We start from the raw sequence: 13,679 nt of genomic DNA, 5'->3' as shown, positions 1-13,679 counted from the left end.
GAGAGAGAGAGAGTCACAGTATTAGCATTTATATTTTTAGAAATAGAAAGTATTACCTTTCAAATTGTGTATCATACATGTAATTTGGGCTTACAGTTACTCAGTTATTTGCTTTTACATTTGGGTATGCAAAATTTGGTGAGGATTACCCAAAAGTAGGTGGGTTTTAAGCATTTAGTCAGACCATCTGCTCCAGGTTGTGGTCCAACCTTTTCTTCTCCTAATGGGTTTGTTTTTCCCTCATTTCTTCCTGCTCAGAGGGAGTCACAGGCTTGAAGGAGCTGGCCTTCCTTAGAGACCTCGCCGAGCAGAACTCTGTGAAATACGGCGTGGACCGAACTCTGGAACGTGGGACTGTCAGAGTCCCCACCATGCCAGTGGTGAAGGGCAGCATGATGGTGCTGAACCAGCTGAGTAACCTGGAGACGTCAGTCGGCCGCTTTTACATAAACCTGCCCAACCGCATGATCGACTTGGTGCGCTTTAGCCTGCCCTACACTGATCCCATGGGAGACGGTGAGTTTGGATTCCAGCTTCCTCCCTAGCCACACATTGATACTGTTTAGTTTTATCTAAATTCATCCACCCTGTGTGGGAAGTCATTTTATGGCAGAGTGTGCTGTATAAAGTGGAAATGTGTCTTTCAATAAAGGACTCGCTTCCTTACGTTCATTTTACATCTCCTGCAGGTTTTATCATGACTGTGAGCCGGCCCTGTTACTTCGGTAACCTGCTCCTAGGCGTGGTCGGGGTGGATGTGAACCTGGCTTATATCCTCGAGGACGTCACCTACTACCAAGACTCCTTGGCTTCTTATACATTTCTCATCGACAACAAAGGTTAGACATAGAATCACTTTGTTGAACCAGTCCAGATCTCATACCATGTAACTCATATCTGCATGAAAGAGAAGTGAATCAGTAAGATTTTTATGGGGTAATGGGTTAAAAGCCAAGTTTGTTAATCTGATTAAATACTACTAGAGAGAAAAATAGGTAAGAATAAAAAAAAAACAAAAAAACAGTTAAATTGTGATATATTTAATAAAATTCTTGTTTTAATCTTTTACAGTACAAAATATAAATTCAAAACAAGTGATTAAAACCCCAATTTCTCTAAAATGAAACATTTAATGTAGTTTGACTAGTGTTTGATGTCATAAGAGCGTTTATGGTTGGTTTCTAATCTCGTTTTTAGTCAAACTAAAACCAGCTGGTATCAAAGTTAGATTATTCCAACTTTAGGACTCTTGAACTAATATCCAAAAAAGTTGACACAACAGGGTTTGTATTCATCCTCCGAATCAGACATTAGTTTTACAATAAAACAAAGACAACCTTCTTTAACATCTTTGATTAGCATTGCTAGCATTAATCCTTTAGCATTGATAAACGCATCTTTACCTAACCTTTGTCATTAAAATTCTGTTCCATTGAACACAGAAAATTAGAAGTTAGGATATAAAACAGAGCAATGTTGAAGTTTTCTGTTCTGCCTTCCTGTTTTCTGCTGAAAGTCTCACTCTCTATCTCAGACTAAATGATTTGCATTGTTCCCTGGTTTTAGCCTATTTGCTTCACCTGACTTTATATTTAACACACATGTTTAATAATAGCATGAAATAATAACAATTTTAAACTTTGTGGATCTTCCAAGGTTACACCCTGATGCACCCTTCACTAACCAGACCATATCTGATGACGGAGCCGCCGCTGCACACAGATATCATCCACTATGAGAACATCCCAGGATTCCCTGCTGTCCGACAGAACATCCTCAGGTGAGGAAACATAAAAAAGTGTTCTGAAAATAAAATTTAAAAAGCTGCAGATTAATTTCCCATGCGAGGAATTAGTGTGATATTTTGCATATATTTGTTTGATCCACTGTGTTCTGTTTTTGCAGCCTGCCTTTAGGCAGTCAGGTCATTGCTGTGCCTGTCAACTCGTCCCTTTCCTGGCACACCAACCGGCTCAGGGACAACAGCGGAGATGCGTACAATGTCAGCTATGCCTGGAAACTGGTAGGTGTTTAGTTGGTCTGAGGCCCGACCGCTGTAGGCGAATCAGATCTATTCCTGTTTGCCTCAACCTGAATCACATTATAATCGTACTGCCTTCTGAAGAACTGCCAGGAACTCATCCTTCACCCTCTAAAATCAGTCAGCATATAAAAAATTAATTCTGCCGCAACACCTACCTACCTAGTCATTTTTTCTTAAAATAAGTGCATTTTTTCTTGAATTGAGGAGGTAAGTGAGAGCCTTTGCCAATGCAACAAGACAATTTACATTTGGAATAAGAAAGAATAATTGTATCGTCTAATTTGAAGTGCAGATTAGCTTATTTTAAGAGTGAAAATACTCATCCTATTTGCCTACTCAAATTAAGGGCAAGTACACCTAATTGAAATTTTTCTTTTCCTTATTTCTTGTTCATTTTTGCAGTGTAACTGGACTCCATCATCATCACAACACTTTTTTTCCCTGCTTCCTGATGTTTAGACTGTTTTGAAAAGAACAGCACCATCACCTTTAACTTAAAAATGCCTCTTTAGCTTATTTCTAAATACTTTCTGGCATTAAGTTATTTTTGTACAAACCTTAGCACTGGTTCAGAAGCATTAGGTTTGACATGAGTTTGGCAGCACTGTGTGTGAGTTTTTAATGGGCTTTCCAGATGCAGAACATCAGTGAAATGGCTTTAAGAAAATATAGAATTTGTTCTCCACCCACGTTTCCCCTTTTTGCAGTGGAAACAATATCCAGTCATATTTGAAGGGGTGGTTGTCCTCCATTTTCTCTCTTTTTTTCATTTTTAAGATTGAGCTGGATCTTCATAAAACCTGTTTTTTAGTACCATACTTCTGATAAACTGCCTAATTTAGGTGAAGATAATGTGATGCACAAACAGTATGGAGTTCATTCAAAAAAATGTTTGACAAGCAGTTTTTAAAGGTTGATCTTAATCTTTCCTATAAGCTATAAAACACCAGTAGCTGCAAAGTTGAGTTGGTCTCTAAAAACATGAAGTTTCTCCTCTAAGTATGCAAAGATTTATTAGGATGTAGAGTAGAGAACAAATTCCCAAAGTTATGGTTCCTTCTTAATAGTGATTGACCGCTACAGTTTTTTTAAAAATCAATTTTTGTTTTTTGGGCCTATGCAGATTATTTTGACATCCATCATCCTCCAGATGTGCGAATTTTACGGGGTCTGATTTTTTTTTTTCTTTTAAGCTGATATGCCTTTTCAGCCATTATATACAAAACAAATAATTTGTTGGAAGTGGCGGCCTAGTTGTTATGGCATAGAGCTAGGAATCCTGAGGTTCTGAGTTCGTGCCCCCCTCCCAAAGACTGCCACTCCCCGGGTAGCCCACAATGCAAGCCCACTGCTCCCCAAAGGGATGGGTTAAATGCACAGGTAAATTTCTCCAATTTGAGATCAATAACAATAAAATGAAAATGATACAATTATAACAAAATGTTACACAAGACTCAATTTAGACAAAGAAGAAGCATTTATTAGTAAAAACAAAAATTAGTAATAGATAGAAAATGGGAGGCATTGCGTTCACTCATGTGATCTAAAGGCATGGCTGCTTATTGCACTTATAGTCTGACAAAAGTGTGCGTTTATCAGCTGATGTAGTGGGCTACGTCTTATTAATGACAATATGCATAAAAGCTTTCTCTGTTCCTCTGCTTTAGGTCCAGGATACGTCGTTTATTCTGTGCATCGTGTACGTACAGCCAGAGATCCCAGTGAAGCAGCTGAAGAACCTGAACACAGCTCCCAGCTCTAAGCTGCTCTATCATCGCTTAGACCTGCTAGGCCAGCCCAGTTCCTGCCTGCACTTCAAGCAGCTCGCCACTGTTGGTAAGAAGAAAGAAACTCTAAATTCAGCAGACCTTTTATTTTAGTACCACTTTGTCTAACTCAGTGGTCCCTCTTTCCTAGAATCCCCCACAGTAATGCTGTCAGCTGGGAGTTTCTCCTCTCCTTATGAGCATCTGAGTCAGCCGGAAACGAAGCGGATGGTGGAGCACTACACGGCCTACCTTAGTGATAACACCAGGCTTATTGCCAACCCAGGCCTCAAGGTATACATACTTTTCCACAGTGGTCAGTTAATGTGTTTCCTTAACAAACAATGGCACACGCCTTACCCTGAGGTCACGCTGGACACCAGTTTGCATATCCTTTTGATAAGTAGAACAGATGAACTACGTCTTAAACCTGATTCTGAGATGTTTTTAGGTGGATTGAGATTCACAGGGTTTTATGCAGTTCCACTTCAGACCTCTGAGGTTGTAAAGATGATATGTGACTTTAAGAAGTTTGGCATTCTGTGTGCATTCCTGTCCTGGGGGGAGGAGGAGCTCTAAAGCTGAGTCCCAGCACAGATTCCCAGGCTAGTCTTAAAGACCCCCTCCAGTGACCTCATCAGCCTTTTCAAACTCAGAATGGTTCTGGACTGGGATTTCTCCAGGCCTAAGGATTAATCGCTCCACAAACGTCACCTCATAGATGGACTCTCTTTTTTCCTTTCTTTTTCTAACACCTCTTTCATTAAGAAGAGAGACATTTAGTCGTTTTGTTCTCAAAGCAAAGATAAAAAGCTTTTCACAATTTACATTAAAGCTGAAACCAAACAAAATGTATCCAACTTTCTTGAACCCCTGCTGCTGCTCTTCATCCTTCATCCCTCCTTGCTTTCCTCTCCACAGTCCTCTGTCAGGAACGAGGTTATGGCGACCAGTCATGTTACGGATGAGTGGATGACACTAATGGAAATGAGTAGCCTCAACTGCTACATTGTGCGGCGTTACATAGCAACACCCAGCGGGGTGCTCCGGATTTACCCAGGATCACTGATGGACAAAGCATTTGACCCGACCCGGAGACAATGGTGAGGTTTACTTAGTGAGTCTGAGGCGGGGGGGCAAGATGATATATTAAAGGTGTTTGAATTTTTGTTTGAAGGCAGCGAAAGGTAATCCTAGATGGCTATAAAATTTGCTTCTCTTAAAAAGATATTAATATGTTTTATTTAGTAAGCAGTGACAAATGTTTTTTTGTTTTTTTTTGTTTGGATTAACTGTCTTGCTGTGTTTAAATGCATAATAACCTAATTTTTATCGATGGATTGATAGTCTTTTTTTTGTTATTATATAGATTTATTTACATAATACAACCCTTGCTGACAAAGTTAATGATTAAATAAAATAAGACAACATGAGATGTTTTTGTTTAGATGACTATCTTTAGTGTTGCGTTCTTAACATCTTCTGAACATCCGGAAAGAACATAAATATTTTTTCACACTAAAATGAGAGTCAATAAAAAAGTTCAGATTTAGGCCTCTATGCTATTTAAAGAGAAAGTTCTGCATTTGACATATTAGCGCTTTTCTTCAAACAAATTTTAAGCTTTCGAGTTTCTATCATGTTCTCTTGGTTTCTTTTTTTGCTATCCTGAAAACAAGTTTTTTTCTGAAACGGTTGCAGTTTTTGTTGTTTTTCGTTGAAAAAAGCAACTTTTTTCTAAGTTAACCCATAGTTAGGTTAGGGCATAGGGCTTTGAATCCTGAGGTTGTGAGTTTGATCCCCCACTCCCACAGACTGCCACTCTGGGTCCCTGACCCTTAACCCCACACTGCTCCCTGGGCGACGCACAATGGCAGCCCACTGTTTCCCAAGAACATGGGTTAAATGCAGAGAATTCATTTCATTGCTCTGTACTTGTGACAGTGGAATGACAATAAAGTTGAATTCTATTATTTAATATCAGGGTTTATATTTCATTCAGATCTTGATGATTTTAAATGCCACAATTCAGAAGTTTTTTCAGTCTTTTTTTTTTTTTACTCCCCAGTTCATTACATAGTATGTGTTTGATTGGAGTAAACTATGATAATTATGGTTTAACTGTTATGAAAACTCAAAATCAGTTTATCAGAAAATGTTATCTTGCGTCTAATGAAAAGTTTCATTAGACGCAAATTTATAATAAAGAAACGTTACGGCCTACAAAATCATGGTGACGTAGAAGGCTGTTTAAACAGCTGTTTGCTCACATGTTAATGAAAAGTTAAGTGGAAGGTAAAACTGTGGTAGAAAACTGAATCTCTGAAAGCATTCAGTCATAAAAAAATCACATTCATTGGGAGGAAAAGTAACAGTGTGTGGAAAATCTGTTCTCGCTATTTCAATTTTATTGAGTAAATTCAGATTTGATTGATAACTCCACGCTCCTCTTTTCATCTTGATAAGACATAAATGAACCGTCTGACTGTTTCCTACAGGTACCAGCATGCTGTAGCTAACCCTGGCCTCATCACCTTCACCGGCCCTTACCTGGATGTTGGCGGCGCGGGTTACGTCGTCACCATTAGCCACACCATTCATGCCTCCAGGTAAAACGAAACAGCAGGAGTCGCCTGTATGGAGTGTGTGATTCTGAAGAGTAGGCACCATAGAGCCAGAGTGTGAGGAAGCAAGCCTTCTTTATGTCAGTGGGGCATTTCAGTAGAGCTCTTCCATCTCTGGAATCAGGAAGTAACTGACTGCCTCTTTTGTGTATTTGCAGTGAGTGAAGTAATCTGCGTTCTGCTGTACGTCTTCAAATCTCCTCTTTCAAAGGATAATCAGTTGTAGTGCCATAAACTCCAGTAGTGAAAAACAAAGAAAAATGGAAGATTTGATGGTTCATTGGTGCAAAACAGATTGAATAACGTCTATAAAGGGTCCTGGGTGAAGATTACGATGTTTATTTCTGTCAGTGAGCCTAAATAAAACAGGGCATTATCGCCACCGGGTTGCTTACAGCTCCACAATCCAAACTGTTTATCGGAGTCCCTCAGAGGATTCTGGATGTAAATAAACCCCCAGTGTTAGGGTGAGTGTAAGGCAGGGTTTATGTTTTGTAGTTGGATTGTTCAGTGAGTTTGTTGGACTCAAACAGATTTCAAAATAACCTGGATTTTCAGTGTGGAAAGGTTGTCATTGTTTTGAAGAGACTTGTATAAAAGATTGACTACTTGCAGGATTCCTCACAGAATTTTCATTTTTCAAGCTTTTGTTCCTGTTTTTTTTTTTTTTTTCCCTCTCCATTTTTCTCCTTTTATTCCTGTTCTGTCTGCAGCTCTCAGATGGCCCCCGGTTACGCGGTTGCAGTGATGGGTATAGACTTCACCCTGCGCTACTTCTATAAGGTCCTGCTGGATCTGTTGCCCATCTGCAACCAGGACAAAGGCCGTAAGATCAGGTAGGAAGAGGGTCGTTATTTAACTTGTCCTTGCAGAATATTCACCCTTTTTTCACCTATATTGCCCCTGGAGGCCAGGTGAGAACAAAAGTTGCTGAGAAATAGAGAAGACAACAGAAAGAAGGGAGATAAGCTGATTATCCAGTCTCCTGTAGGAGATCTGCAGCCATCTTTTCTTTCTTTTGATCCCTCATCCCCACCCAATTCTCTGTTTCTCTGGCGTTTTTTCCCCCTTGTCTCTTCTCTTGCTTTCATGAGCCATGAGAAACAGCTACAGTTTGCAACAGGAAACATGTGGTAAAATATTTAAGGAACAGTTAAACTATGTCCAGTTAAAAGGGGCTGTTTTAGAGGGGGAAGGAAGGAGATGATATTTTGGATGCCGTATAAATCTTTTGATATTTATCCTGTGATGCAGGTGCTTCATAATGGAGGACAGAGGGTACCTGGTTGCTCACCCAACTCTCATTGACCCCAAAGGTCACGCCCCGGCAGAACAGCAGCACATAACACACAAGGTAAAAGATTCAGCACTAAATAACGAGGGCCCATTAGGATCTCAGTCGTAAGATAATTTAAGTATTAAATTATAACCTGCTCTAGATTAAACCAAGTATTACGCTGCAAATAAAAGGCAAGGAGAAAATACCTGGCAGTTTGGTTTTTCCATGCATCACTCAAAGCTTTGAAACACTGTTTCAAAGCATACAGCAGTTTCACTGAAAAAAATAATGCAACCATTTTTGGCATTTCTTTACTCATATTTAGTTACTTTAACACATTTGTTTCATGTTAGCAGAGTAGGACATTAAACAATTGTGTTAAAGTAACCAAATATTATTAAGTGCTGTTTAAACATGAGGTTAGAAGGTTTTCTTCACACAAAATCACTCTTTCTTTTTCTGCCTGGTTTGTTTAGGAGCCACTTGTAGCCAATGACATCCTGAACCATCCCAACTTTGTCAAGAAAAACCTTTGCAACAGCTTCAGTGACCGCACAGTGCAGCGCTTCTACAAGTTTAACACCAGCATAGTGGTAAGTCAGACAATATTACTGTGTTATACTGCCATCTTGTGGTGGAAGGTGGTACTTTCTACTAATTATTTTATGTTGTCCAGCAAATTACTTTAAGTCCTGTGCCTTTAAAAATGTGTTTTGATGTGTAAATTAATAAGAATTATAATAATGTAGTGTAAATTGTTGGTTTGTTTATTGTTTTTTTATTTTCTTTCATTGTTTCCTGTGTTTAATGTGGGCAATTTACCAAAAATAAAGTAATTGATTGATTGGTTGATTGATGATATGTGTAAGATAATAAAATCAAGATATAAGCTTTCATCTGGTTTTGATTCCTACGTCCTCAGGGTGACCTCACCAACCTGGTCCATGGCAGCCATTGCTCCAAGTATCGCCTGACCAGAATCCCTGGTACCAATGCATTTGCTGGGATTGTCAACGAGACATGTGACTCGCTGGCTTTCTGCGCCTGCAGCACGGTGGATCGTCTCTGCCTCAACTGCCACAGGTGATTGCACACAAAACCAAAAGTGAAGCTAAATGTTGAAGTTTCATTAAGCTTTTTGTAGTTTCCTGCACAGCTCAGGAAGGTGATGAACATACTCTTTAAAGTTTTCCTTTTTTATTACAACTAACTGATGGATTTATTTATGCAGGATGGAGCAGAATGAGTGTGAGTGTCCGTGTGAGTGTCCTCTGGAGGTCAATGAGTGTACAGGCAACCTCACCAATGCTGAAAACAGGTCAGTCACACAGATGAAGCTAAATGTTTTTATAAGGGGGGGAAACAAGTTTGCTTCTTGAATGATATAAGTAGAGGTGACCAGGATTGGAGAAATTTGTTGGTGGAGGCAAGTAATGAACAAACTGCTTGGAAACATGCATCCTCATGATGCTGCTGGATTGGATGTGAAGGCAGAGCAGTGGATGTCCAGAAGAGGGCGCAGGAGGACAGAGGGAGGGATGTTCTAGCGCTGATCTTCTCCCAGTCTGACGGCAGAAAAGGTTTCATCTCCCAGTAAAATATCAGGAATTTGTTCACATTTAAAACTTCCCTCTGACTTCGACAGCCTTCTTCTTCTTGACATTGTGGCCTTACAGTGTGTGTCTTTGTCACGCTAAGAGCCTTTCTGCAGACTGCACCCTGTGTTTAGCTTCCTTCACAATTTCGTTCTGGGTTGATCTTATCCTGGCTTCATCCTCAGACTGGTGTTCCAGCATCGACCACTTAGTGGCAGACTTGAGCTTCAGTATTCCCTGGAATCTTCCATACCATCCTGAACTTCTTTCCTTGATACAGTTAAAGGTTTTGGCTTAATATAAAGTGTCTAACATGGAGCTTCTGACCTACGGTTTGTTTCTATGTGTAATCCTTAAAGGTCGTTTCTGTTCCAGAAAACAAACTAATTTAAAGGACGTCCACTAGTTTTGAAAAGCTTTACCGCTCACGCCTAAAGCTTATTGGTGTTCATAAAAAAAAAACATGTAGCTGAGATGACTGCTAAGAGATGTTTAGTAGGTAATACTGGAGCTGAATGGGAATATTTGGCCATATCCGTGTAACTGGATGAATCTCCACCTGTCAAAGAATTTTTGTCCCAGGCAGGAAAAAAAGAACACATTTGTCTTTTTTTATTCATGTTGCACTTACTAAATGCAAAGATAAACAAAACATTTATGATAAAATAATATTTGTATAAAGTCTGGCTTCATATTGAGTGTTATTTTAATGAAAAAATATTATGATCTGGAAAAATGTATTAATATTTCATTCATTTTTCATAAAAAAGAAAAATCAGTGAATCAGTGTAATTTCCACCACAACATGAAACTTTGTTCAATTCAATTTATTTATATAGCGCTAATTCACAACACTAGTCGTCTCAAGGCACTTTACAATCAAATTGATTCAGTTTTATTTTTTTTTATCTTTGTTTACTTTCATCCTCATCAGTTGTGTTGTAAAAGTAGAGCTCATAGCAGGGTTAGCTACATGGAAGGAAGAGAAACAATAAAAAAAAAAACAAGATTAGGTTTATTGGTCATCATTTCTAAACACCTAATATTTCCTTTTAATCTGCAACTATTGAGGAAAAATATAATTTTATATTGACTATTTTAAACCATTTTTAATTCTAGTATGTTGTATTTTATGCCTGTGTGATTCATGACAGTCTTTTCCATCGTGAAATATATATATATATGTACATATTATATAAAATATCATATTTATGTAATTTCATTAACAATCAGTTAATTTTTGTACACATTGTGATAAAGTAGAACTAATGAAAATATTTATTTTTATATTTTAGTTGAATTTTCTGAAATAAAATGGCCCTAGTTGGAGAATCACCCAAATATAACTGTTGATTAGAGAAGCTCTGCAATAAATGCATGTCATCTTATAATCCTTCCTCCTTTGGAATAACCAGATCAACCCATAGCAGACGGGTAACCATAGATGCAGCCCATGTTATTAATGTTAGATTAACATCACTCTGCTTTAATACTAAACATTTATCTGTCCATCAGTTTATCCTTACAGAGATGTTAGTTTTATCACATCATACATGCTCTGAGTTGATTTATATGGATGTTATTGTGGGTTTCCTCACCACCTCTTCTCTTTCTCTCACTGCCTTTCCATTTTTCCTCACTGCGCCTGCCACTCCACATCTGTCCATCATTCTGTCTGTCATTCTTGTTGTGTTTCACCCACTTCCTTTCATCAGCCATCAGCTGCCTATGACAACACGTCAATGTCTCAGATCCCTGCTTTATGCAACGAGAAATTTTACTGTCAGTTTCTTGTCTTTTCTTTTTGTGTCGCTGTTCTTTAACAGACCGCGTATGACAGTGTTAAATCCCCCAGTTATCTGCTTTTGTTGCATGTAATTGTGTTACGTGCCCGTGATTTGAAAGCCTGAGTTGTGTTGACCACCTCCTTTTATTGTGACTAAAAAGGTCCCATTTTTTTTCTTCCTCTTTCATGGTGTCGGTTTGTTTATACAGGAACCCCAGCTGTGAGGTGCATCAAGAACCAGTCAGCCTCAATGTGATTGATCCCAGTCTGCACGACACTTTGCCCCAATGCATCAACACCCGCTGCAGCCAGAGATTCACCAGCAGGTGCTTATGCTCACTGCATGATCGATAATCAAATAAATTCAAACTAGCGCTCCCTGTTCTATTTTTAGTAGTTAACCTGACATTACTGCCTGTTAATAGCATACTACCCGTTAGTGGTAACTGAGAGCAAATGAAGCAAATCCTAATGATACAATTACTTTAGCTACAAACAGTAAACCTTCTGCATCCACTCAGGAACCATCTGCAGCATGATTTAAAACTTCAATCTCTGTATTCTGCTCTGTGCTTCAGTGACTGTTTCGGTGTGTTGGACTGTGAGTGGTGCATGGTGGACAGTGATGGTAAGACCCACCTGGACAAGCCATACTGCGCCCTGCAGAAGGAGTGCTTTGGGGGCATTGTTGGTGCCAAAAGTCCGTATGCAGATGGTCTGGGACTTATTGGTGAGTTGAAACAAGATTCATCAAATAAATGTAAATTTTTTCCCAAAATTATTCAGAAAAAAACAAAACAAAAATACAAGCTTAGAAATGGACACTTTCTGTGTGAGTTAATAGAGCGTTATTAATAAGAAAGATGACTGTCTATGCAAATATATGCATTAGTGTCTGAATTTGAACATGTAAGTCACGACATGTGGATACATTTATTAAGGATTTATATTTGTTCTTTGTCATTAACATATACATATATGTAACACAATATGTTTTATCAGTGAAAAAGTAGGTTTAGAGGCTTCAAGAGAACTGGAATGAATTTTATTCCATTATTGTTGCAAGCAAAAAAACACATTTTTGAAATTAAAATATGGAGAAAAAATATGTGAAGCCTTTTTTGATAAGGAAGTTTTTCATAGTTTCATTTCTGGTTTAAATATTTTTCAAAATTTCCATTCACAACACATGTTTTGTTTTGTTTTTTTCTAGTAATACAATATGTTTTTTCCTTGTTTTTTCAAATTTCCATTTACGATTTTTTTTTTCTGATTTAAAGAACATTTCTATTTACATACATTTTTTTCCCTCGTCCTTAAATTTACAAAACATGTTTTTTTTGATGTAGTTGTTCCTTTGTTGGTCAAATTTCAACCTATAATATATTTTTTATTTATTTTCGAAACACTTTATTTCAGATTTCTATTTGCAAATGTTTTGTTTTTTAAATTTCCATTTACATTACCATTTTGCTCTATTGTTGCAACAACAATAGAGCAAAACCCGTTCCACAGAAAACAGTGTTGCAAATTCTGCAAAAATACAGGTGCCAATGATAAATTTATGATTCCAAATCTACAAACCTGAAGCTGTGATACTCCTTACCAGTTGGAGTCAATTAATGCGAAGAGGAATATAAAGAAAACAAACCATTTATAGATCATATCTTTGCTGAAAGGTTGTTTTTAGCACATGTACACTGTAAAGTTTAGGATGAGTCCGAATGTCCACCCGAACCACTTTATAGAGGTTACGCCATTTTTCATCTAGAGGATGAAAAAGTTGTGGACTCAAAATTTCCCACAATGCACCATGAAAAGTAGTAATCATCCATGGTCACTAGATGAGAAGATATATCCCATAATGCTTTGCGAGGAGAGCTCTCCTCGCAAAGCATTATGGGATTTGCTGTGACGGTGGCCCGCTGTTTCCATTGGCTGTCACTGCCCGACAGTGGCGACAAATATGACACAGGCACTGTGCGAGGAGGTGGAGTTACGTGACCATCTGGGAGTGAAAAGTAGTGATCATCTGTTTAAACGGTTAGTTGTCTGAGTTCACTATAAAGTCCACTATAACGTCCCCCCTCTATATAGCGATCGAGGGATTTAGGGGTTAGGGCGAACGTTCGGACACTGCCTTAATCCATGGTTCTGTCTTCATCTTCCCCTTTAAAAGTGATTGGCAAATAACATGTAGGTGCATTAGTGCCACCAACTGGTAAGTAGTGTAGCAGCTGGATCAGGGTTTGTTGATTGGTGCTGGGATTCATTGCATCTTTGCAGTTTTTATCTTGGGTTCAATAAACAAACACAATTAAATTCATTATTGACTTATATTTACAAAGTCAGTCACCAACACATTTTATTGACAGTAATCCTACCCCATACGTTGACCCTTTTATCCATGAAACGTTTCTGTTTCTTGGATATTTTCTCAACAGCTCCAGCACTAATAATAGAACAGAAAGTGTACCAGCCTTACAGCAGGCGTTCATCCGAGCGCAGTTTGATTTTGCCTCGTTTTCAGGCTTATAAAAAAGCTTTTTGTTCTTTTTGACCAATCTTTTTTCCTCGTCCTTCTC

General features: G+C 38.4%; 1 protein-coding gene across 1 annotated transcript in view; it reads left to right on the top strand.

The window, feature by feature from the left end:
* cachd1 (cache domain containing 1) overlaps positions 1 to 13,679 on the top strand; it is a 99,124-nt gene that overhangs the window by 76,449 nt on the left and 8,996 nt on the right. Inside the window, exons 9-23 of the mRNA XM_015378669.1 lie at positions 259 to 516; positions 690 to 839; positions 1,657 to 1,780; positions 1,906 to 2,023; positions 3,712 to 3,880; positions 3,962 to 4,104; positions 4,732 to 4,913; positions 6,309 to 6,419; positions 7,148 to 7,270; positions 7,689 to 7,788; positions 8,190 to 8,306; positions 8,636 to 8,796; positions 8,945 to 9,031; positions 11,304 to 11,420; positions 11,673 to 11,824. Of these exons, the coding sequence (XP_015234155.1) occupies positions 259 to 516; positions 690 to 839; positions 1,657 to 1,780; positions 1,906 to 2,023; positions 3,712 to 3,880; positions 3,962 to 4,104; positions 4,732 to 4,913; positions 6,309 to 6,419; positions 7,148 to 7,270; positions 7,689 to 7,788; positions 8,190 to 8,306; positions 8,636 to 8,796; positions 8,945 to 9,031; positions 11,304 to 11,420; positions 11,673 to 11,824 (2,112 nt within the window). The remainder of the gene's footprint in view (positions 1 to 258; positions 517 to 689; positions 840 to 1,656; positions 1,781 to 1,905; positions 2,024 to 3,711; positions 3,881 to 3,961; positions 4,105 to 4,731; positions 4,914 to 6,308; positions 6,420 to 7,147; positions 7,271 to 7,688; positions 7,789 to 8,189; positions 8,307 to 8,635; positions 8,797 to 8,944; positions 9,032 to 11,303; positions 11,421 to 11,672; positions 11,825 to 13,679) is intronic.

The sequence above is a fragment of the Cyprinodon variegatus genome, unplaced genomic scaffold, assembly GCF_000732505.1.
Source record: "Cyprinodon variegatus isolate N-32 unplaced genomic scaffold, C_variegatus-1.0 Scaffold176, whole genome shotgun sequence".
Classification (NCBI taxonomy): domain Eukaryota; kingdom Metazoa; phylum Chordata; class Actinopteri; order Cyprinodontiformes; family Cyprinodontidae; genus Cyprinodon; species Cyprinodon variegatus.
Note: the sequence above shows the minus strand (reverse complement) of the source record. Positions and strands in the feature narration are given on the sequence as shown.